We start from the raw sequence: 22,501 nt of genomic DNA, 5'->3' as shown, positions 1-22,501 counted from the left end.
CAGGGTCCAAAAACGCTGCGCTGCGGGAGTGTTATGACCTCGGCTCAAAGGCACTATGGAAAGGGAGCCGGACCTTACGTAAGGTTCCGCCAAATTCAAAACACAAATCAAATCAAACCGAGTAGACCCACTTCTCACATCATCCAAAGAACACACCTTTGCAGTCGGTCGTGTCGAGAGTATACAATGAACCAATCAAACCGAGGACCGAGCAGACCGGATGTGCTCTGAACCATCCCCTAAACGACGACGGGACCGGCGGGCGCCACCGGACTCCCAAAACAAGGAAGCAGTAGAAACACGTCGCTGAAGGAATGTCACCTCCCTCGAGCAGAGGTGGGCAACTCCGCTCCTTGAGGGCCAGTGTCCCGGATGTTTTATAGGTCTCTATAGCCAGCTTCTGCAGAGCCGGCGATTTGAATCGGGTATCGGAGCAGGGAGACATCTAAAACCTCCAGGAGACTGGCACTGTAGGACTGGGATTGCCTACCCTTCCAAGACTTTCCCTGTTCTTCCTGGCGGACAACTCAGACGCTCTCCGTGACTTTCTCTCTCTCTCTCACTCTTCTTTGCTGCCGTGACAGAAACAGTTTGACGTGTCTCCGGTGTCGGCGTTCATTAGCCGGTGTACCTAATGTCATGTCCTGAGCGTGCGGGTAAAGCGCCCGCCGGAACCACTTCCGAGACGCAGGGAACAGCAGGAGTGGAAGATACAAAAGGCACGTCTACATTAGCTCTGAAGTGGCTTTGGTCTAGACCACAGGTGTCCAAGTCAAGGATCTGCACCACCACATGAAAGGAAAATCAAGCATGTCAACTTCCGTGATGCTTGCTAAAGTCTGAACCAAAATCTCATCCACAACAACAAAATTTGAACAAGCCATTATTCTTGACTTCTGATTTCGAAAAACAAGTTATCCATCAATTTGTTGTTGGCCGTGTATGTGATATGGGGAGGTGGTTCGACATTCGGTTTTTACAAAATTCATAACAGTCCTCCAAAGGAAACGGTAACTACAATGTGGCCCGCGACAAAAATGAGTCTGACAGCCCCGGTCTAGAAACTCAAGGTGTTGAAAGTGACAGTCTTACTCGAAATTCTTGATCTCTATCCGACGAAACCTGCGCTCGAGTCTCAAGGTCTCGGTCTTGACTCCGTCTCGACACCCATCGACATCTTGGTCTCAACCCCACAAAGTCTCTATGTTGACCCCTTAAGCCTCAGTCTAGATTGCATCTCTCGGACCATCAAAGCCGCCTTGGTCTTACTCTTTGTTAGCTTTAACGCAGTCCGCTTACCATTCCACCCCCGTCCGTCCACCTGCAATCTCCCTTTTTAATGTTTATTAATGTTTTTCTTCAATCCCCACCGATGTAAATTTGCATCCAAATTTGCAGCCGGTGGGCTTTGATTGCTCATAAAGTATTCATCATGGCAGAAGTACGTCGCAAATGAAACGGCGTGACTTGACCTTTGGCGACGAGCGACTCAATGGCGTGACGGAGAGCCGCCGAGGAAAAATCATTTTTTTTCAAATGACAGCTGATTTAATCAAGACGTAAAAATCCATGGGCCTCAAGTTCATCAGTGTTGTTGTGTTGGGGGCACACACACACACACACACACACATACACGTAAATGAGGTAAACTCGGGCCCGCCACGTTTGGTCACACGCGCAACTGCTTTAATGTGATTGTTGCTCACCAGTTATTCACGCTCAGCGCCACCTTGCGCAACGGCAGCGATCGGAACCGCGACAAATAATCCCCAGCCATCCTCAGCACGTACCGTAATGTCATAAAACCCTCAAATTGAACCATGAAATTAATGCGATCCGTCCTCTTCAGATCAAATTAGCCTATTGAAAAATCTGCTCTTTTACGCTCCTTCTTTTTGAACCGAAGTAGCAGTTCTCGCCGTGTGCTATCTCTTAATTTCTTTGGGGGGAAGGTGCATCGGGTAAAGTCGTCGACCGACGCGTTAGCTTGTCGAGCTAGGTGACCACCTGTCACCTGCTTGTCGCATTTAGTCCCCAAATTCACACGCCGGATGCCGGCAGAACTTCACAGATCCCAGATGTGTTCTGTGAGCGACGGGCGAGTTTGCGAAGGGACTGAGGAAAGAGCCTTGAGGTACCGGGATGGGCCATTCTAGCGTGCTCCTTCATGCTATTTGCTAGGAAGAGTAGACCGATGTATTAGCTTGTGCTGCTAAGGCTCCGGCAAGCTAGCGGTGACGTGATTGGCACACGTATGACCCGTGCTTGTCACACTTTGACGCGTTTCGCACGCTTAATTCAATTTTGAGACGACGCAGCGGGCAAACGGCCACGCAGGTTGGACGATGGACAAACGCAGTGCAAAGATCAAAAGAAGAAGCCAGCTTTTGAAATCTGCACGGCCAAAGCTCGAAGCGGTTTTCTTCCGCCCCCCAAACGAGTTTGCGAGCTGATGCGTCTGTGCTTTGATTCAAATAGAATCTCTCTTATTCCCGCTATTATTCTTGGTGGCCCGTTTCATTATCTCCCCGCCGTCCGACGCTATTTCGGTACAAGGCCCTCCGGTAGAGGCGACGGAGGGATTCCATCAAAGTCCTTTTTTCCACGTTTGCCGAGCTGTCGTCTGGACACGTGACCCAAAATGGTTTTTAAAATGTTCTTTTTAAGAAATGTTCTTGATTTTACGGCGGCATTTCCACGACGCGCTTTGAGAAGCCAACATTTGAAGTACTGTCAATCAAAGGCATATGTTGAAAATGAGAAAATAACGTTACATTCAAGGGAGGCGGAATCGGAAAAGAACAAAGCGCGCAATTTTACTCATTCTAAAATCTGTCCGAGAAAAAACACGAGATATGTCAATATGTTGCAAGCCCTAATTCGCCTTTCGTGATGAGATTCGGCTTTTTCCTGAAAGAGTGCTGACGTGGCCGTCAAAAGCAACAAATGGAGACAAAATGGGCACATTTTTTGTTTTTGTTTTTGTTTTTTTTCTCCCGACGCCTCAGCATCCTCATGCGTGCTTGGCATTGACATTTGCGCGCGTCCGCCCGTGGCCACTTGCGCTCAGGTGAGCTCGTTGAGTCACTGGAGCATCAGCGCTCGTGTCACCCAAAACTTGGAGCGCCAACAACACACATCAGGGCTGTCGACAACGAACGCTTTGAGAATCGATTATGCTATCGGTTCTTTCGTGGATGAAGGCGGCCAGGTATCGAGTGGTTCAATACCGATACCGGGTTCAATTCCAGCTCTGGCCTTCCTGTGTGGAGTTTGCGTGGCTTTTCTCTGGCTCCGCCCACATTCCAAAATGAATGAATGAATTTCATCGATTAATCAAATAACATTTTTTTTCTGTGTGTATTGGAAAAACATTTTTGGGGCCGATGAGTGATTTTTAACCCATCGTTGCTAATTCTCTCGTCTATTGTAGGCCATTATTATTATTTTTTTTAATGATTCTAACAAGAATTAGGCAATGTGACATGAGAGAGATTCACGTGACGCTAACGTGAAATTTTTTTGAAGTGGATTCAATTGGTGGCCCAAAAGTAAAAGCAGACGTTTGCAAATGTCTTCTTTTAATGAAATAGGAAAGGCGGAATTTGATTGATTGAGGATTTGGACAACCTTAAGGCCATAAACGGTGATTCCATTGCTGGGTTTTGATTAATTTGACTCGAAGTTATCGATTGGATGAATTTTGATGAGACGCTCCTTATTTTATTGTTTTCCAACGATGTTACGTTCCATTGTCGACTACTTTACGCTCCGTAGATATTGAACATACTCGTCCGATTGATTGACTCGTCAAAGCCGCCAATCCGCAGCAAGGATTTTGATTTTTAAGAGCGGCAGGGCCGATTGAAGACGAAGGGAATCGTGGAGCCCGGTGAAAACAAGAAAGCATTTGCGTCACTCCGGAAAAGGCCCCCCCCCCCCGCAATGTGCACCAGAGTCAGTAAACCTCGAGAGCGAGCGCGCAGATCCGCCAGCTACGCCGGCGCTTCTTCTTCGGATGAAATATTCAAAGCCACTGCAAATGGCCCTGACCCCATGTGGGACAACCCAGGCGGGGCAGGCGTACGTGGTGCCCGACCCCCCCCCATCTTCGCTTAAGCATACTCGAAAACGAGGGGGGTTGGTGGGTCAAAAGTAGGGGGGGGGAGCGTCCCACGACACGTCAGAAACGCCGAGCATGTTTAATTCACAACCTTCCATTTCCACGTGGCCGCGCCCTGGCGCGACACGCCGTGTGACCCACAAGCCCCGCCCTCGGCAGAAGAGCGCGCTGCAACGTTTTCCTCATTTCCCAAAGCGACCCCCCCAGCCCACCCCCCACATGTAATGGAAGTACAACATTCCCGACTAATCTTGTCGTCTCCTGTGGCCTTTGTCCGTGTTCTTCCCCTTTCACACAGATTAGCCTGACGCAAAATGACAAACGGGCAGAAAAGCCGCAAGGTATATACTGGCTATGTACAGTATATTTTTTTTAAAAAAGGGCTCGGGGGGGGGGGGGGGGGGGGACGACGACAAAAAATTCATAGAAAACGACAAGTGGCGCTTGGACTTGAACCGGCAGTCAAGTTTCCTTTTTTAAGCAGCACTTTTCCGTCCTAACACCAAAAGCGTTTCACACTTGCGCCCGCCCACGCGCACTTACGCAGCACATGCATCCATTATTCCCCCCCCCCCCCCCCCCCCCCCCCCTCCCTGCTGTCCTCATGTCAGCGTCTCGTGGCCTTCGGCTTTTCCATCCGCCGCATGACCGAACGTTCTGGCGTGACGCTTCCCCATCGATGGAATTTTCACTCAGGCGGATAGCGAGTCCGCTGGGGTTTGTTTGCCTTTTGCCCGGCGGATTTTACGGCCGCGTCGCGCCCAGATTATTGCCGCCGTTGGAACCTTGAAAGTCTTACGGGCTAAGTGACGATTTGTTGAAACGGAGGGATTCAAACGGGAAGCGCAGCAGCAGTGGAGACAAGATTTTAAGCTGAAACGCCAGGATCCAAACTGCGGCTCGGGGGCCATCTGCGGCCCATTGTCCTTTTTTCAGAGGCCCGCACCATGACAATTTTTTTTTTTGTCATAGTATTTTTCGTTAAAAAATGCCCCCAAAAAATCTAATAAAATGACATTTGACATGGGGCCGCAAGGTTCGTTAAAAAATGCCAAGTTGTGCAGAGTACATCGATTTTCAGGATTTTTTTTGCTTTTGTTGCTGCTGTGGTGCATTGAGTATCCAGTTCATCCATTTTTTTTTTTTAAGCAGTGAGTGTCGTGCATATTTTCACAATCAATGTGAATGTTCGTTTTTTCCCCCCCCCCCTCCGTCCTCGGTGACATCATTCTCCCAAATCGTTAATCCTGTCAATCATCAAATGCCAGACGTATGTAGCGCAAATTCAAGAGAAATTGTTGCCTGGAGAGGACAGCAAAAGAAACGACTGGACCAGACACGTTTGTTACCACTATGAATTCTTTGGGGGGGGGTGTTTGTTTTTGGTCAAAGGTAAGGTAAGGGGGCTAATTAGTGTTTGAGCGCGCGGTGACAAGGAACATTATTATTGAGGTCCGCCATCGACATCCGGTGGAAGGCCACGGAGCCTGGCAATCCTGCCGCAGTGATTTACTGCCCGTCTAGTGGGCGGCTAATCTCTGCCGGTTCATTACAAGTTTGGAGAAAGAGATCGGAGGCGTTCAATAGCACGTCGGCATCTGCGAGTCGCACAATTGATTCCTTCTCCTCCCCATTATTGACCCGACGGGGCGTTGAAATGCCGCTGACCTTCGCTCGGCTAACCGACGGGCCGTACATCCGCTCCACGTTGCCTCGCTGATCTTAAGAAGGCTGCAATTTCATTCATGTTGCTATTGGATGGCAAATAAACAAACCCGCAAAAAAAATAAATGTGAACAGCTTAGAGTGCGAAAAGTCACGCGCAAAATTAGACAGGAAGTCGGCCATTCTGTTTCAAAGCCGCAACGGAATTGCAAAACTAAGGACCCGGAGCCAGTTTAATTGAGCAACGAGAAATTTGATCTCACGAGTAGTCCCACAAAAAAAGTCCCACAGAGCCATGGCCAAACGCACCACAATCAATTGTCAACAAAGTTCCATCCATCGCCTTCGCCGCCATTATTTGTCATCAAGCGGCCACGTCGCTCACTCACCTTGTCGGCCATGATCATGGAGGAGCCTCCGTGCACGCCCAGCACAGGAAGTTGGGTCTGGACGGACAGGAAGTCGAGAATCTGCGCGATGGCCTCCTGGTCGGTGCCGTCGGCGAAGACGATGCCGTGGAGGCGAGAACGAGACAGCAGCTCGCATACCTTCAAAAACAAAAAGCCCGTGATGGAAGAAACACCAAAAAAATAAATAAATAAAAGTGTCATGCAAACTCCAAACCTCCAGGGGCGCTCTCCCTCTCACCTGTGTGATGACAGACTTGGGGTCGGTCTGGTTGATCCTCAAGGGCACCACCGATACGTCCAGGGCGTCGTCGGGGCTGCGCGGGGGACGCAGCTCCTGGTCCGGGACCGCTCGGTCTGGCCCATCACCACGCCCACGCTGAGCCCGGGGGCTTCTGGACGCGGCAAGAGATGCCCACCGCGACAGTAGGAGCAGCATCCACAACAGCGCCCGCATCGTCCCCTGAACACGCAAAGAACACCGCGGGCAGTGCATATCCGTCATTTCCTTGGATCGAGACCATCGACATCCGCACATCGCGAGAGAGTCCCTCCGAACCTCAGCCCCCCCTCCCCCCGCCCCTTTCCACTTGGCCCCAAAAGCAGATGCGGCGAGTAATAAAGGCAGTGCGAAAAGGCCCGCCGGCGCAACAAGGGCTAATGAAAGCGCCCGCGCTCCATCTCGGCCAATTTCCAACCCCGCCGCCCCATCCGGCCGAGCCCGACAAGAAAACCCGCAGGGGAAATTGTGGACTTACGATCACTACACCCCCCACCCCCCGTTTTCCCCTCACTGCTAACTTTCGTCAGACATCAGCTTCTTGGTCTGGCTCTTTCATCCGGGCGGCAATGCGTACGTTTGTCCGGCCGGCCTAATCAGGCAGCCGGTTCCTGACGGACGCCCGGCAGCGGACGAGCCCCGTGGCCTTCGCGCCACTTAGCGTACGGCGCTAAATCACACACCACCACGACGTTAGCGTCCCTGACGTTTGCGTCAGCCTCGCCCCGCGCTTGCTTTTCCCCAGGCTTATGGAAAGAGAACTTGCCAAGCCTCCTTTCAAAACCCGCAAACCTGCAAGTCTGTCCTCAAAACCGAACTTGAAACCTCCAAACCTTGCGTCGACGCCTCCTTTCCAAACCCTAAGCCTGCCTTGACTTGGACAAATCCGCCTTGGCCCAAAAGCCCTCACTTGCTTGAAACATGCGACCGGACTTTGAAACCCAAAGTCCAGCGCAATATCTTCAGTAACTTTGAAACCCGAACAAAGAGCGTAAAATATGCCCGGACTCCCAGCGGCCGTTTGGAACCGCTTTGTCCGCAAATCTAAACGGCTTTGAAAACCGAAGGCCCCGCACAACGAACATGACGGGAGCAAACAGCGACAACGAGTGCTCGGGCAGGAGTCCTAATGACATAATGACCAACAGGTGCGCAGCTGCAGGGAGAGCCCTACAGCACCACCCGTTGGTCCCCAAAGCAAATCGTGACAGATCGTTAAAACCCAAATTGAAAAGTCTCCTTTGAAACCCGCCTCAACTCCGAGAGCCGGAACGTATTAGGAGACCCGAACGGACGCCAGCTAGCATTGCGTCTCAAGTGGTCCATGTGGTGAATTTCCACGGCCGGATGCTCCGCTGCATCGTTTGCGATCATTCAAATGCGTTTGGCCCGAGAGTACACATTTGCCTCCCGGCGGCGAATTAGCCGGCCGGCCAAACTCGGCGAGAAGGATGCCGCTTGGTCAAAAACGCTGCGAGACGGCATTAGCGGCAACGGCAACAGCTGAGCGGCAAGAAATCGGACGACATGATTGCTCAGCGTAAGCCCGACCTCGGGCTTTGTTTTCCCCCGGCGCCCGCCGCGCGCGAGCGCGTTATTTGCTTCAGCGGCCTTCGCCTCAACTCGGACCGGATAACGCAACGTATCGCTCCAAAATGTCATTATTTGATTTGCAGCCACTCGGGCGCTTTGGTCACGCATTCCAAATCGGGTGCACTCCAAAAATACAAATAAAAAAACACAATTCTCAGTGCCCTTTAAAAAAAAAATAAAAAAATTCTTTTTGCGTCGTAATCAAGACATTACTAGTTTTGCGTCTCCATTCTGCCGCCGCCGTCAGCTGTTTTGATTTAATCCCCCCCCCCCCCCCTTTGGGCAGCCCCAATTCCAACCGCCGACACTCGTCACACTTATGCGCATATCGGCGCTCCCCCATCTGCATAAAATGAGCAGTGGAATTAGCGGCTAATTATCGCTAAACAGGAAGTGAAAGGGGGAGCTGAAATGCGGGCGAGGCATCACCTCGGAAGAACGATACGCGGGGATGCGTTTTATGACGCCGGTTCCCCGTTGTCACGCTAATTGAAGGCAGTCGCTGAGATGAGGCCAGTGCGGTGAGATTCATTAAACATAGACGAGCGAGACGGCCATTATCTTGAGAGAGAGGGGGGCGAAAAAATAAAATATTCTCAGGCTTGTACGGCAGCACTTTTGTCAAAGAGCGACCCCTGCAGTGGACGCGATCCTCTGTCTTGTCACTTCGGAAGCATCAACTCGTATTCTTTTTTTTTTTTTTTTGCTGCTAAATGCATTTGCATGTCGAGGACGAGCGCGCACTCCACCGATGGCATGCGATCCGCGTCACGGATGACAGGACACACTTACGGGCCGCTCGTTTGATCCGCTAAATAGCACGCATGCTATGCTACGCCTTTGCCGAACAACAACGACAACAACAAACACCAACAAGTCGATGACATGAGCAAAGTTGGAGGTCTCGTCGTGAATTGTCAGTGGCCAGTGGCTAACGCGTGGCCGAGACGCGTTAGCCTAAGATCTTATCTTATCTTATCTTATCTTATCTTATCTTCTCGTTATAAATCTCATCAGATGTATGGAGAGGCTCTTATCCACAAGCTACAGGAGGCGTGTTCCATACCATTTTTCTCCCAGACTGATAGCAGTATGAGTACTCGCTGGAGTCCTCGCCGATACCGAGTAACAATACCACTCGTACGTTTCAACCAGCTAGCATGACGTATTAGCGGGAACCCGACCGATGAATGGGCTAGTATCTACGCTTTCATGAGATCTTTGAAAATGGGCCAGCCATATTTTTGTGGGGCAAAATGAAATGTCAATTTGTATTCACATTTTGATCTGCCCTATTTTCATGTACAGTTGATTTTCGGTCTTCTATCGACTACCGCAGTATCACCCCCATCATGACGAAAATTGCTAATCATCTCATCCAGCAAGGCAACACACACACACGCACACACACAGAGGGGTGGGGAATTAGTAATGCAGTCAGGATGGCGAGTCACCTTGAGACGGTGACGAGGTGTCATTTGGGGGATGTCAGCACTTTTGCGGAGAGGTCGGAATGAGCTCATAAAAGACATTTGAAACCCATCACGTAGGCCACCCAGGTTCACGCAGATGAAGGCCATGTAACAAGCATTCTCCAAAGAGAACTCAAGCCCCCCAAATAATCATTTGAATCATCAGAATCTCCCGCAAAAAGTGATGGATGCGCTGTTATATATGGATATTTTTTGGGAATCACTCGGCAAACTTGATTGAGCCGCTCAACGCGCCGGCTCTGTCAATCTTCGGTTAGCTTAGCATGTAGCTTCTCCGTCTTTTCTTGTCATCCCTTCATGAGCGTGATACTAAGATAAGATTAAGATATCCTTTATTTGTGCCGCACTGACAAGACTACAGACAAGTGGCGTATTCGCCGCCACCTAGCTGATGATTACGGACTTGGGAGCGACTTCGCAGGAGCTGGTGCTAGCAAGCCGCTTCCGCGCTAGCAAGCCGCTTCCGCGCAAGTAGCACGGAGCTTCTCTGGAGCTCCGACGAACCCGCGGCGGGTGACGTGAGCCCAGTGAAGCTTTTTGGGAGCTTCTCGGTGGTTCTAGGAGGATTTGAGTCGTTTCGCGTTCGCTTCTTTCAAACTGTGTCGCCTTTGGGGGATTTAAGATCACATTTTTTACTGGCGGAACCGCTTACAGGATAAAGCTACTTGTGTAAAATGTGGGAGATTTCTCATCCTTCATTGTAACCTACACAACTTTGCGGGGAGAGCTCGGCAGCCGTCGCCTTCTTTCCGAGCTTTTTCAAGGAGTCGGTAAAAAAAAAAAAAAAAAGTCACATTTGCGTTCAATATTTGATGAGGGACCTTTTTACTCGCAGGCGCCAGGGGCAAGTCATCTAAAAGAGTTGCAGCAGGATCATCAAAGTCATCGCAGATACACGCTGTCGAAAATGACAAAGAAGGAGCGGCCTTCAACCAGGGCTGGGAAGAGGAGATGACAACAAAAATCAGGAAGTGCACTCACTTTCAAAGCAATGCAAATCAACTCTGCAGTAGGGGGAGTTTGGACCCCCCTGCCGGACCAAACCTTTGGAGTCAACGCGCTTGGCGTGGACCCAGCGCCGGGTTCACCATTTCGCTCAATGGGTCTCCGGAGTTCGATCTGCTTTTTGCTTTTCCAACATCTAAATCTTACACAATTCCAATTCCGTCTTTGGCCAGTAGGAGGGGGACACCCTGAACCGGTTGCCAGCCCATCGTAGGGCACACAGAGACGAACAAACATCTGCGCTCACACTCACACCTAGGGACATTTTAGAGTGTTCAATCAGCCTGCCATGCGTGTTTTTGCAATGTGAGAGGAAACCGTAGTACCCGGAGAAAAACCAGGCACGGAGAGAAGGCAGGAGCCGGGATCGAACCCACGGCCTCTGCACTGTGAGGTCGATGCGCTAACCACTGGACCGCCATTTTGGGGATGTCTATATTTTTATCATTAAAAAAAAAAAAAAAAAAAAAGGGAAATGATGCGCACTCCGCAAGAAAGGAAGCATGAAAGGAAGCATGGAAGGAAGCATGAAAGGAAGCAAGGAAGGAAAGGTCAAAAAAAAGGGAGGAAAGGTACAAGTAAGGATGAAGGAAGGCTGGCGGGGAGTGAAGAAAGATGGAATTTAGGGATGAAGGAAGACGAGAGAATGATAAAAGAAAGGAAGGGAGGGAGGGACAGCAAGGAAGAAAAGAAGAAAAGGACAAGGAGGGAAAAGGAGGAGGGGAGGGATGAAAGAACAAATGAGGTGTGAAGAGAAGGTAGGCGGAACGGCATGAAGGGAAAGAGCAAAAAAAGAAGGATGGCATTAAATCAAGGTTGTTTGAAAACCAGGACGCAAGAACCAATGAAGGAAGGAAAGAGGGCGCTGTAAAAGGAAGCAAAGGGAGGATATAGGAAAGGAAACATCAAGTGTAACCGAGTGCTACTTTTGGCCAAGCTGACATATAAAAAGTAGAGAAGAAAAAAAAAGGAAAGAACGTCTCGAGCAGTCTTTAGTGCACATGTGATGCGAGCCGGTGTGTCGGCTCCCTCGAGGCTCCTTCGAACCAAAGCATGAAATTTTCACAAGGTACGGGCCGAGGTCGAGGCATTTTGCGGCAACTCGGATGTTCTTTTCTTTTTGCGTCAAACGCCGAGTCGGCCCGCTTGAACACGTTGCATCATTCATATTTCATCGCTGATAAATATGAATAGGAAGGACAGGCAGCCAGAAAGGACACGGCGTCGTTCAGCGGGCGGGCGGCCGCATGTCTTTTTTTTTTAGGGCGTTTGGTAGAGGTGAGCGAGTGGACGGGCGATGGAAAAAGAAAGTTGGGATGGAGCGGCGCCAGCTTGGGAACTCTATTGACTGTTTAGCGGACGATCCCGCCGACCTTGGAGACGGCGGCGCCGGCGGCCCGACGGCCCGCCGGATGAGATTGATGGGCCGCATCGCCGTTGAGCTGCGCCAAAGACGATATTGCGGAGGAGAGGGCGGGGGGAGTGGGGGGGGGGCAAATAAAGACAAACACCGACAGCTGCTGGATAGCCTGATATAAGGCTCACATGACAAAAACAAAAGTCACAGGTTGAACATAAGATTCCTGTCAGAAAAAACAACGACTCCAAAATAGACACAAAAGTGAGCCAATTGTAAAAAAAAAAAACGCTACAAAAGTTGTCTCGGTTCAATAAAATCACCATCAAAACTTCCAAAGTAGCACACGCCGCTACCGTCAATCACCTAACTCGTGCGTCTTAAAATAAAATAACCACAAATTTTTGGTAAACGTTTCATAGGGTGCAAGTCACTCAAACCAAATACCAAAAATCCACTCCAACGTTGACAACAAACAACCTCCGAGTTGCACGGTTCACCAAAAAGCACCATGAATCCCCCACAAAATTTGCACAGATCAAAATAATTCTACCATTAAAATTTTTTTTTTTAAATACCATCAAGCCACAAAATGAGACCCCATTAAAGTTGAAATTCAAATCATTTTCACTGCATTCAATTTGAGGTGATGAAACCAAAATGTTCAACTTTGTGTGTTTTTGTCGGTCTTCTCATGACAGACAAGCACGCCAAACTTTGATTAAAAAAAAAAAAATTGTTAAACAGATTCTGGAGGTGGTTCTCCAAAATTCTGTCACATTTGTGGGGGGCTTTGTTCCCACGCATTTTAGGGTCCACCACTTCTTGAGACTTTTTGTGGACCTACTCGTGGGACAGACATGCTGACCAAATTTCATGTCGCTTGTTCCAAATAGCTTCTCCAATTGTCTCGAGAATCTGACTTTAACCACGTTTGGAAGATGCTAATTTGAAACCCAAACCAAGTCTTGAAACACATTCACACAGCAGGTTGACCCAGAGAGCAAATGGCTCGAGGACGCTTCGACACGGCCACGGGGGGGGGGGGTGAAAGGATGCTCGGGGCCGGGAGCCGACCGGCAAGTAGCGCGAGTCTTGCCGCCTTGCGACACGATCGAAACATTCGTTGATACCCGATCCGAACCTCGCCGTGAAAAGCTCGTTTGGCAGAAACCCGTCAGCTGATCTTGTCAGGATCTGCTAGCGAGTTCATGTCGAACACGAGTGGGGCTGTCACTTCTCATTCTGCGCCGGCTCTTTTCCCCCCCCGCACCGGTAAACATCTTTATAAATATGGAACACAAATCAGCGGGAAAGATACGAATGCGCTTTACGAGATGAACAACTGCCGTGGACTTTGATGTCACTTGTCATGGGAGTGTTGTTTGGAGTGTTAAGCTATTAGCAGGAGGCTAAAAAAAAATTGATATCACTGTTACTGCTACACGCTGCGCTAATGAAGCGATATCAAGGAAACTAAACTAAAAAAAAAATGAAATAGCCTGACGGGGGTGGGTTGGGCGGGGGGGTCAGGAGAGGGGGTCCGCGGTCCAAACATGAAAAACACCTTTGACGTCTTCCTCCGCAATGGGCCGCCGCGTCTCAATATTGAGCTCGCCTTTGCGTTCGAAACGGATGACAGATGGCTTCAATCCGCACTCGGACGCCGTGTTAATATCGACGCGTGCGTCTGAGTGCGCGTCAGCGCGACACCGAAGGTGTTGTCACGGCGCCGATGAGCCGCGGGAGATTAGCATCCCGACGCTAAACGCTAAACGTGGCTTCCAGATGTCGCCGACAGATGTTGACGTTTGCCTTCGAAATTCTCCCGTTTACCGGAGAGCCGCCGCCAAGAATGAGAAGACGGCGCAGTGACATCATTGCCTCGGAGATCAGGAGGACGACCCATATGGGCCCTTTTGGACATGCGGCCCCCTTTCCACAAGCGGGGAAGCCTTTCAAAGTCGAGAGTTGAAGCTTCAAACGAGTTTTGGGGTTGCAAGGGCGCTTTCAGGGATAAGAATTCCGAATAATCAGATTGTCTGAGATTTTCCAACAAGGGTCTCCAGGTCAGTCTTAGGATTTCCAAGTAAGGTTGTCAGCCAAAGGACTCCAAGCCAAGGATAGGGTTCCAAACCAGAAATGGGGTTTCAAGACACCGTTCATCTTTCAAAATAGACTCACTGTTTCAAATTAGGATTTCAAACGAGGCTTAGCGTTTCCATTTAGGGTTTCTAGACTTGGTTCAAGTTTCATCAAGCATTGGATTTTGTCAAAGGAGCATTTCCAGGTCCGGTTGAACAACGTTTGCGGTTCCAAACTTGAGTTGGTCTTTCAAGGCAGGTTTAACGATATTTCCCACAAGAGTTTGGACTTCCCGTGAGGGCTTTAAACCATGCTTAAAATCGGACCGAGGATGAGGCCTTGGATCCAAGGGACCCGGAACCTCCCAAACATGCCGTCGGGCCCAGCGGCCTGGAATTGATGCGGCGCGGCAGCACGCTTTTCTCAGAACCAGTCGGCGGCCGGCTCAAGCCGAGGCAGCCTGACTCGGCGGGGCCGCAGATGTTCCAGGAGTGACGGAATGTGAGGCGGAGGCGGCTTTAATTGACGCCCAAGTCGCCCATCCGCTCCTTGCGGACAGCTGACGGGCCGGCGGCTCCGCCGGAGGCCGGCCGGCCGGCTTGCGCACGCCAACGCCCTGAGTGCAAATAAACACTCGGACGGAGAAAATGTGTCACCTCTGACAAGAAGGAGACCGGAGCTCACATCTGGCGAGGCGGCGAGCTGCCAGGACTTCAAAGCATGCATTGGATGAGTCTTTTTAAAAATGGTCTTGCTTCCAGGACCTCAAAGGCTGCTTTTGTTTCGAAGGAGATTTTTCGGGATTTTTTTTTTTTTACGTGGAAATAACAAAACAAGACGATTCCCTGGACTTGGGGTTTTTGAATAAGGTTGCCAGTCTGGGTCAGGGTTTCAAATATGGCTTAGGGTTCAAATTAGGGTAGGAAGGACTTCCGTGCTTGATGTTTTTAATCAGACTTTGGTTGGATTTGTTGGTTAACTGGTTAGTTGCTTGAAAAGTCAGTCAGCGAGTTGTTTGGCTTTTGACCGGCTACTATTATTTCGTTTTGAAATTTGACAGAGACTATGTTAGTTAGTTAGTTAGTTAGTTGGGTTGTTGTTGGTTTTGACCAATAGCGATCGTCCATTGGTCGGGCGACAATCTGCAAATCGGAGAAGGGTCAACGGTGCTTGAGAAGACATCGTGGGGGGGAGCCAGGGAGCACAGACGGGATACGTGACCAGGTTTTATGTGTCGGAAAATCCCAAGTGGGTCATCTTTTTATAACTGAGCGCAGTAATAAGACGGAGCGAGCGGTGCGAGAGAGAGAGAGAGAGCGAGCGGCATTGAACGTAAGGGATTACGTGGGTTATAAACTGAGGCGAGGAGAGAGGCGCCCGCAGACGCCGCCGAATGCCGTACCCGCTCGGCGGCGGAGGGGTCCGACTCGGCTCTGGTTTCGTCGCCACCCTTCGCCGAGCGGCTCATCCGGAGACGCGTCGCCGCCGCGCTTCGTGGGTTACGCTGCGGCCCGAGCGGAGGGGGGGGGGGGGGGGGGCTCAGAAAGCACTCGCATCACCTCGCATCACATCTCATCGCTCGACTCCGTGTTACGTGGGCCGCTTTGGTGCAAATCAGCGCACTTTCAACGACGGCAGTGAAATTCCATGGACGTGTCCATCAGAATAAGATGCAGTCAAAAGGCTCGGGGGGGGGGGGGGGGGGGGGACCCGCGAGGGAAATCAAACAGGAAGTTGGCCAGTTTTTTAGTTCGATCAAGCGGGCAAATGCGATGAAAGTTGGGAACCTCACTTTCAAAATAAAATCAAGTCAATTCAACACGTCTTTTTTTTCTTTATATAAGTATAAGTTAGCTTGATAATGTCTAATGACATCAATCATCTTTTTTTTTTTGTTTGTTTGTTTGCTCCACGCCTCTCTTTTAATGGCAAACTTGCACCTTGGTGACCAATAAGACAAACCCTACAACAGGGCAAAAGTACAGAGGCGGTGTCAACACACACACACACAGAAAGTTAGATGGGATGAAAATCAAAAAGTCTTCGACCCCTTAGTCCAATCTGGTCAATGAAAGACCGAGTGCATTTGATGCACATGCACCGCCTCCACACACACACACACGCACACACACACACACACACACGCACACACAATTTAGCATGAAGATGAGCCAGAGCTGAAATTATACGCCTGATGGAGAATTATAGGCTGCATGACTTCCGTACAAGCGCATTGTGTGTGTGTGTGTGTGTGTCTATGAAACGTGACTCTATTCAAAGTGTAATTGGGGAAGGCATTTGCATGACCTCTCATCAGCATCATCACGGGCAACATCATGTGAGACGCGAGCCGGCGATGCAACAGCGCCGCCAATCGTCAGGCGGCGGCCTTGCGCGCGCGCGCCGACTACGGACTGCGGCGGCCACGCTCGCGTCGCGATCGCTCGTCTCGTCTCGTCTTACCTCGGCTGTCACAAGGCGCGTTTTGCGCCTTGGTCTCGCGGCTCCGTGAGCGTGCGCGCCGCCGCCGCCGCCGCTTCCCTGCCCCGCGCGTCGGCGTCGTCGTGGCCGGCCATGGCGCCCCTCCTCCGGCTCGTCGTCGTCGTCGTCGTCCTCCTTCCTCCTCCTCCTCCTGGTGCCAAAGTCTTTCAACTTGATCTGCAACCGTACACGTGGCTCGTGATTAGCGCGCTCGTCGCCGCGGTTGTTGTGTTGGTGATGCGCGTGCGCGCCATGCGGGGACTTGTTGAGTCCCGACAGGCGAGGACGCGCGCGCACGGCGGCGGAGTGACTCATTAGCATATTGAACGTCGTGCGCGCGCGTCACAATCGGAGTTGAATTAAAAAGTGCGAGTAGGAAAAAAATGTATTGGGGGGCGGCGGGTGGGGTGGGGGGCGGAAAACGACGCCTCCTCTCGCGCCGCCGGTCCACGCCGCAGGTTTCGTCCCCGCGCCACCCGATCCCCGAAGCCGCGGCACTCACCCCATTCCCGTGACACATCTCTCCAGGCGGCCGGGTGGAGATGACATTGCAGCCTGTTACTCCATTCGGGTGGCCTCCAAGGGGTGAGTCTCCCCCCCCGCCCCCCCTCTCCGCCCCGGTCAAATTAATCCATCAATCGCGCCTCCGTCCGAGGGGACCAAGCGGGGGGAGAAAACGGCAGGCGCGGCAGAAGCTCCTCCGCTCAGAAATGAGAACCGCGCCGCTCGGCTTAATCCACCTGTCGTGTCGGCGCGCACCCGCAGCGAAAAAGCTCCCGGAGAGCTCGGCAGCCGCCGAATCCCTCCCGCCGCTGCTCCCGATGGAGTCAAACGTCCACTCCGAGCGCGGGGGGAGGCGGTGCTCGGAGTGCATGCGGGTGCAAGGACCCGCCGATATTTGGGGGGGGTGCGGGGAGGGGGGGTGGGATCTCCAGGCAGCTCCGCGCGCCTTCCGCAGTGTGAGAGCCCGTGGACGGCCGCCTCCTCTTCTTCTGTCCTCCTCCGCGTGGATTCTTGGAGACTCGGGAGCGGGTGTGTGTGCGCGCAGGGGAGATTCCGTCACTCACACACACACACACTCACACACACACACCAACGCATGTATTGATACCTACGTATAGATGTACATGTAAGCCTCCGACAAACGCGCGTGCAAAAAAAAAAAAAAAGAGAGAGAATCCACACGCACACACACACACACGCACACACACACACGCACGCGCGCGCGCGCGCACACCCAAGTTGGGAGTTGGCGAGCCGAGATGCGCACGGAAACGGTTGCGAGTCCCCGTTCGCCCACAGCCCGCCCGCCCCCGCGCCGCCGCCGGCTGAAGGTTGAAGGCTGAAGGCACTTCCACAGCCGCGGACTCGTTAATTAAACATCGGGACACCGGGGCCCGAATGAGAGCAGGATGGGGGGGCGGGGGGGAAGAGGAAGGTGGGGGCGGTGGTGGTGAACGGGGGGGTGGGGTGCAGTGGGTGACTTCATCTTCCATTTATAAAATCTTCTCAAATGTCTATTTAGCAAGTGCATGACGGGAAAAGGGGCATGCGCAGCAATTCTGCAGGGAGAATCCGACCTGGGCGCTTGTCAAAAAACGTCATTCGTCTCTGGCCGACTTTCGCGCTGCCTTGAACCCCCCCCCCCCCCCCGGCCCCCCACCACAGTTTTTCCACCTTTATCACCTACCCCCCCCCCCCGCACCCCCGTTTTTGTGAATGTAGGGCGGGAATGAAGGTGATGCGGAAGATGGACGGGCGTCCTCATATTCTGGAGAATTAAACAACGACAACCGATTCGATTCATCGTCCGAATCGTTTCAGATACGAACACAACCGAGGAAATCACTTAACAACAGTGACGATATGAATTCAAGTCACAACCTTTGACTTTTTGACAATACTTTTAACTTCACAGCCGAGAGAAAAGTTGGCCAGCCACATTTTTTTGCCTTTTTGTTTGCGTGTGGGGGGGGGGGGGGGGCCCGGCGATGTTTGAACGTCATTATCTTCTCTTTTGTTGTAACAAATATCATCGGCAATAAAAAGGACGATTTTTTTTTGGGCCGATTATATTGGCCGCCGCTTACTTAAGAATCAATTCCACGATGTACACGCGTGCGTGCGGTTTGTGAAGCGTCTTGACGCCCGCGTGCGCACGCACATGCGGTGCGAGGAGCGTGATGCGCGTGCGTGTTCACGCGCGCTGGAACGCGCGCGACTCGTTTGTGTGACCGAGTGCGGCTTATTGGGGGGGTTGTACGTGTGGCCTGCGCGCCGCTTGATGTGCTCTGTGTGTGTGTGCGCTCAGTGCGCACAGGCAGAACATTTCAATACGCGCTCTGCCGCTCACACGCACGCAGACGCGCCCGCGCGCGCACAAACGAGCCCGATGATGTGTCATGTTCTCCGTCAGTGGCTTTGCTCGTTAAAGCGGGCGAGATGAGGGCAACCGGAGAGGCGCTTGTGAGCCGCGCAGCCTCAATTAGACCTAATTAGCCCATCAAAACGGCAGCTGGAGGGGGGTGTACGCGCGCACAAGGGGGTCCTCGGGGAGCCCCCACCGCCCTCTCCGGAGAGTCGCCTCGTCCCCCCCTCCCCGCTCTAGACAGATGGCGCGCACGGGGTCACGTCGTCGCCAGCTCTGTCGTATCGGGCGCATGAAAGCAGGCCGCGGGGCACCTTTTTCCCACCGAGGCGGTCCTCCTCTCGCTCGTCATCCTCTCTTCGCCTCCCGAGGAGAACATTTGCCACCTGTTGAGGCCTCCCGCCCCCCCCCCCGCCCCCTCCCTCCTCATCCTCCGACAGGAACGAGCCCGCCAGGCTCGGAACAAAAGGAAACAGACGCTTGCGTAACGTCACCATGAAAGAGGAAAGTGTGCGGGGTTCTTTTGAGGAAAAAAAAAAGAAAAAAGACATTCCAGGAGCTTTCCAGATTTAAAAAAAAGAAGAAAAAAAACAGCTTACCGTTTTTGTTTAGTTTTTTTTTTTTCCTTTCTTTTATCGTTGTTGTCAAAACGAGCCCGCAGGCAGATGCGACGCGAGGGCCACCAGGAGCCGTTTGCGAGCCCCGGTGGAGCAATTGCCAAGCTGCTCTTCTACACTCTTTACCGAAGGGGGGGGGGGGGGGCGCAATCAACCTCACTGGCTCAAAGATGCCCTGCTCTCACGCCTTCTTACGTGACCTTCAGAGTCCTGACCGACTCTTTGGCCAATCACAAAGCAGAAGAAAGTCATCTGAGGAAAAGGCAGGCAAGAAGGGAAAAGAAGCGTTGAAAGTTCAAGTTGAAATAAGCTACGCACAGCTGCTAATAGCGCCAACAAGTGACTGATTACGGAAAGTGTGAGGAAATTGTCGCAGCACGCTAAACAATCGACTCGTTTTTCCTTTTGTTACATAATTAGCAGAGACAAAAAGGGCCGGCGCCGCTAACGACGTTTGGCTAACGTCACGGCGGAAAATGAAGAGTCTCAAAGGCGGCGATACGAAAGCGCCAGTGCACAAACTGATAAATATGAATGTACATAAATAGATTAGAGAGGAGAGAAAACCATTACACAAGACCTCCCGACACACACACACACACACACACACACACACACAGAAAATGATGTGGGCAATTTCTGGTTACCATGGTAACTACTTTATCAGTGTCACCACTTTTGTGAAGGCAGCGGAGCATCCCGGTTAGGGGCGAGCGTCCCACTCGTAGATGAGCCCCCCGGGGAAAGCGAAAGCGCGGACAAATAGCCCACCCCGGACGAGCCTCCAAATCATAGCCGGACACGTTCCCATGACAACAAGACCCGACGACCGTGCAACTCGAGACCACAAAACAACAAAAACAAAAAATGTAGATTTGGAGTAAGGCGTGAAAGGGAAATTTGGGTTTCAAACCAGGACTGGAATTTCAAAGTAGGGACTCAAGGCAGTGTTGGGCTTTAAATTGGGGTCTCAAGCCTGGCTTCCTGTTTCAATTTCGGGGTAAGGTTTCAATTTAAGATTTAATTTAAGGGTCAGGTTTCGAGACAGCATTATCGCCTTATTCTTGAGTTTTGGTTGCAAGTCAGAATTTGTCACCATTTCAGACAGCGTTGGGGTATCAAGGCTAGCTGAGCGTTCTGAATCGGGGTTCCAAACTTGGGGTTAGGGCTTTAAATTGGGGTTTCAAGCCTGGGTTCATGCTTCCAACTATCGGTAGGGTTTTCATTTATGATCGCAAGACGGTGCTATCGCTTTCATCTAGGCTTCAAGACAGACTGGAATTTGAAAGTATGAATTCACAACAGTGTCAGCGTTACAAAATTGGCGTCTCAAGCCTGGCTTCCTGTTTCAATTTCAGGGGTAAGGTTTCAAATTAAGATGAAGATTTAATTTAAGGGTCAGGTTTCAAGGCAGCATTATCATCTTATTCTTGAGTTTTGGTTGCAAGTCAGAATTTGTCACGATTTCAGACAGCGTTGGGGTATCAAGGCTAGCTGAGCGTTCTGAATCGGGGTTCCAAACTTGGGATTAGGGTTTTAAATTCAGATTTCAAGCCGGGCTTCGCATTTCAAAGTGTTTCTAGTCACGGGTGGAATTTCAAAAGGGGGGGATTCAAAATAGGGCTCGGGTTTCAGCGCCATCTGTCGGTCCATCCGCTCGGTCGGCGCAGCGGAGCGTCACAAAAGTTGCAAGCGGCGGCGGCGGGCTGGAGCTAATTGCCGCAGTCCAGTGAACAATTTAAAACAGCTCATTTGGAGGCAGTGTTATTTTTTTTCTCTCTCTCTCTCTCTCTCTCTCTGATGGTTCTTCTATTATCAGCGCAGCCAGAGGGGACATTAAATATGTTCAGAGAAAGAAAGCCGCCTTGCTGAAAAGGAACGGGCCCGTGGCCTCCGCGGGCGACGTTCCGCGCTCAACGTCAAGGCTTTGACTGCACTTCTTCGCTGAACGCATTAGGAGGGGTTTGTGGCGCCCACCAAAACGCTTTCACAGTATTTTTAGGTGCACCCGTGAGCTGCTGGACTTGAACTATTTCCATCTACCGCCTTTGGGAAGTAATTCCATGGCGGCTCTCTGCAGCCAGTGGTGCACTTGAGCGCAGCTAGGGCTAGCGAGAGATGCTAACGTTTGCTAGCGCCGGAGCCGCCACGAAACGCCGGCAACGGGCAACGTACAACATAGTGTCGTCCAAAAAGAATTTTTGGCCGTCTTTTTTTTTTGTCATCTCAGGGCGCCATTGTGTTGTTTTTCAAGACTTTTTTTCAGGAACAACTTCAAAGTAAAAGCAAACTTAACAAATTGATCCGGTCAACCGGCTCACCAAACGCCTCGTTAGCCGAGCTCGCAGAAATGTCGCAGTCGAGAGGGACACGCTAAAATGCTACAAAAAAAAAAAAAACACAGATGGGAGGGCTCAGGGAAAGAAAATTTGGGGGTGGACCTCTCTCCAAACATCTTTTCCAACTGATCTGTATAGTTTGCCTCGATTTTTACATGGTGCGAATTTTTCTATCATTGATCCCGAATAGTTTTCACGTTATATTTTTTAAATGTGTTAATGTAGTTTTCATCTCATATTATGCTTTTTTCCCCCTAATATGTTTTTCGTTAATAGGTTTGCATTTTTCATCCAACCAATTTGTTTCCTCATTAATTTTTCATCTAATATGTTTTGGGTGCATTATGAATGTGATCATATTTGCTGATATTTTTGTACTGATCATCTAATTTCTTTTTATCTAATTTTCACAGACTATTTTTGCACGCTCTTTAAAAAAGGACTTTTCCTTCATACCCTTTTATTTTGTTATAATAATTTTTTTGGTGCACAATTTTCATCTGATCCTTGATATTGTTTTGCTAATATTTTAGTATCCTGTCAAATATTTGTCAGTTATTGTCTGCTGCTTGTCATGTTTTATTGTTTATAATATTCTTAAATATTTTCCAAAGATCTTGCTTTTTGGTAAACATTTTTTTAAATCATTGTGTTAACATGTTTCAATTGTTTTTATTCTGTCATATTT

General features: G+C 50.7%; 1 protein-coding gene across 1 annotated transcript in view; it reads right to left on the bottom strand.

The window, feature by feature from the left end:
* grin2ab (glutamate receptor, ionotropic, N-methyl D-aspartate 2A, b) overlaps nucleotides 1-17,616 on the bottom strand; it is a 55,623-nt gene extending 38,007 nt beyond the window's left edge. Inside the window, exons 1-4 of the mRNA XM_052083996.1 lie at nucleotides 16,992-17,616; nucleotides 16,472-16,666; nucleotides 6,437-6,658; nucleotides 6,178-6,336 (exon numbers count right to left, since the gene is read on the bottom strand). Coding sequence (XP_051939956.1) covers nucleotides 6,178-6,336; nucleotides 6,437-6,658; nucleotides 16,472-16,666; nucleotides 16,992-17,009 — 594 coding nt within the window. The 5' untranslated portion in view covers nucleotides 17,010-17,616. The remainder of the gene's footprint in view (nucleotides 1-6,177; nucleotides 6,337-6,436; nucleotides 6,659-16,471; nucleotides 16,667-16,991) is intronic.
* Between the last annotated feature and the right edge of the window lie 4,885 nt (nucleotides 17,617-22,501).

The sequence above is a fragment of the Hippocampus zosterae genome, chromosome 13 (assembly GCF_025434085.1).
Source record: "Hippocampus zosterae strain Florida chromosome 13, ASM2543408v3, whole genome shotgun sequence".
NCBI classification, from domain to species: domain Eukaryota; kingdom Metazoa; phylum Chordata; class Actinopteri; order Syngnathiformes; family Syngnathidae; genus Hippocampus; species Hippocampus zosterae.
Note: the sequence above shows the minus strand (reverse complement) of the source record. Positions and strands in the feature narration are given on the sequence as shown.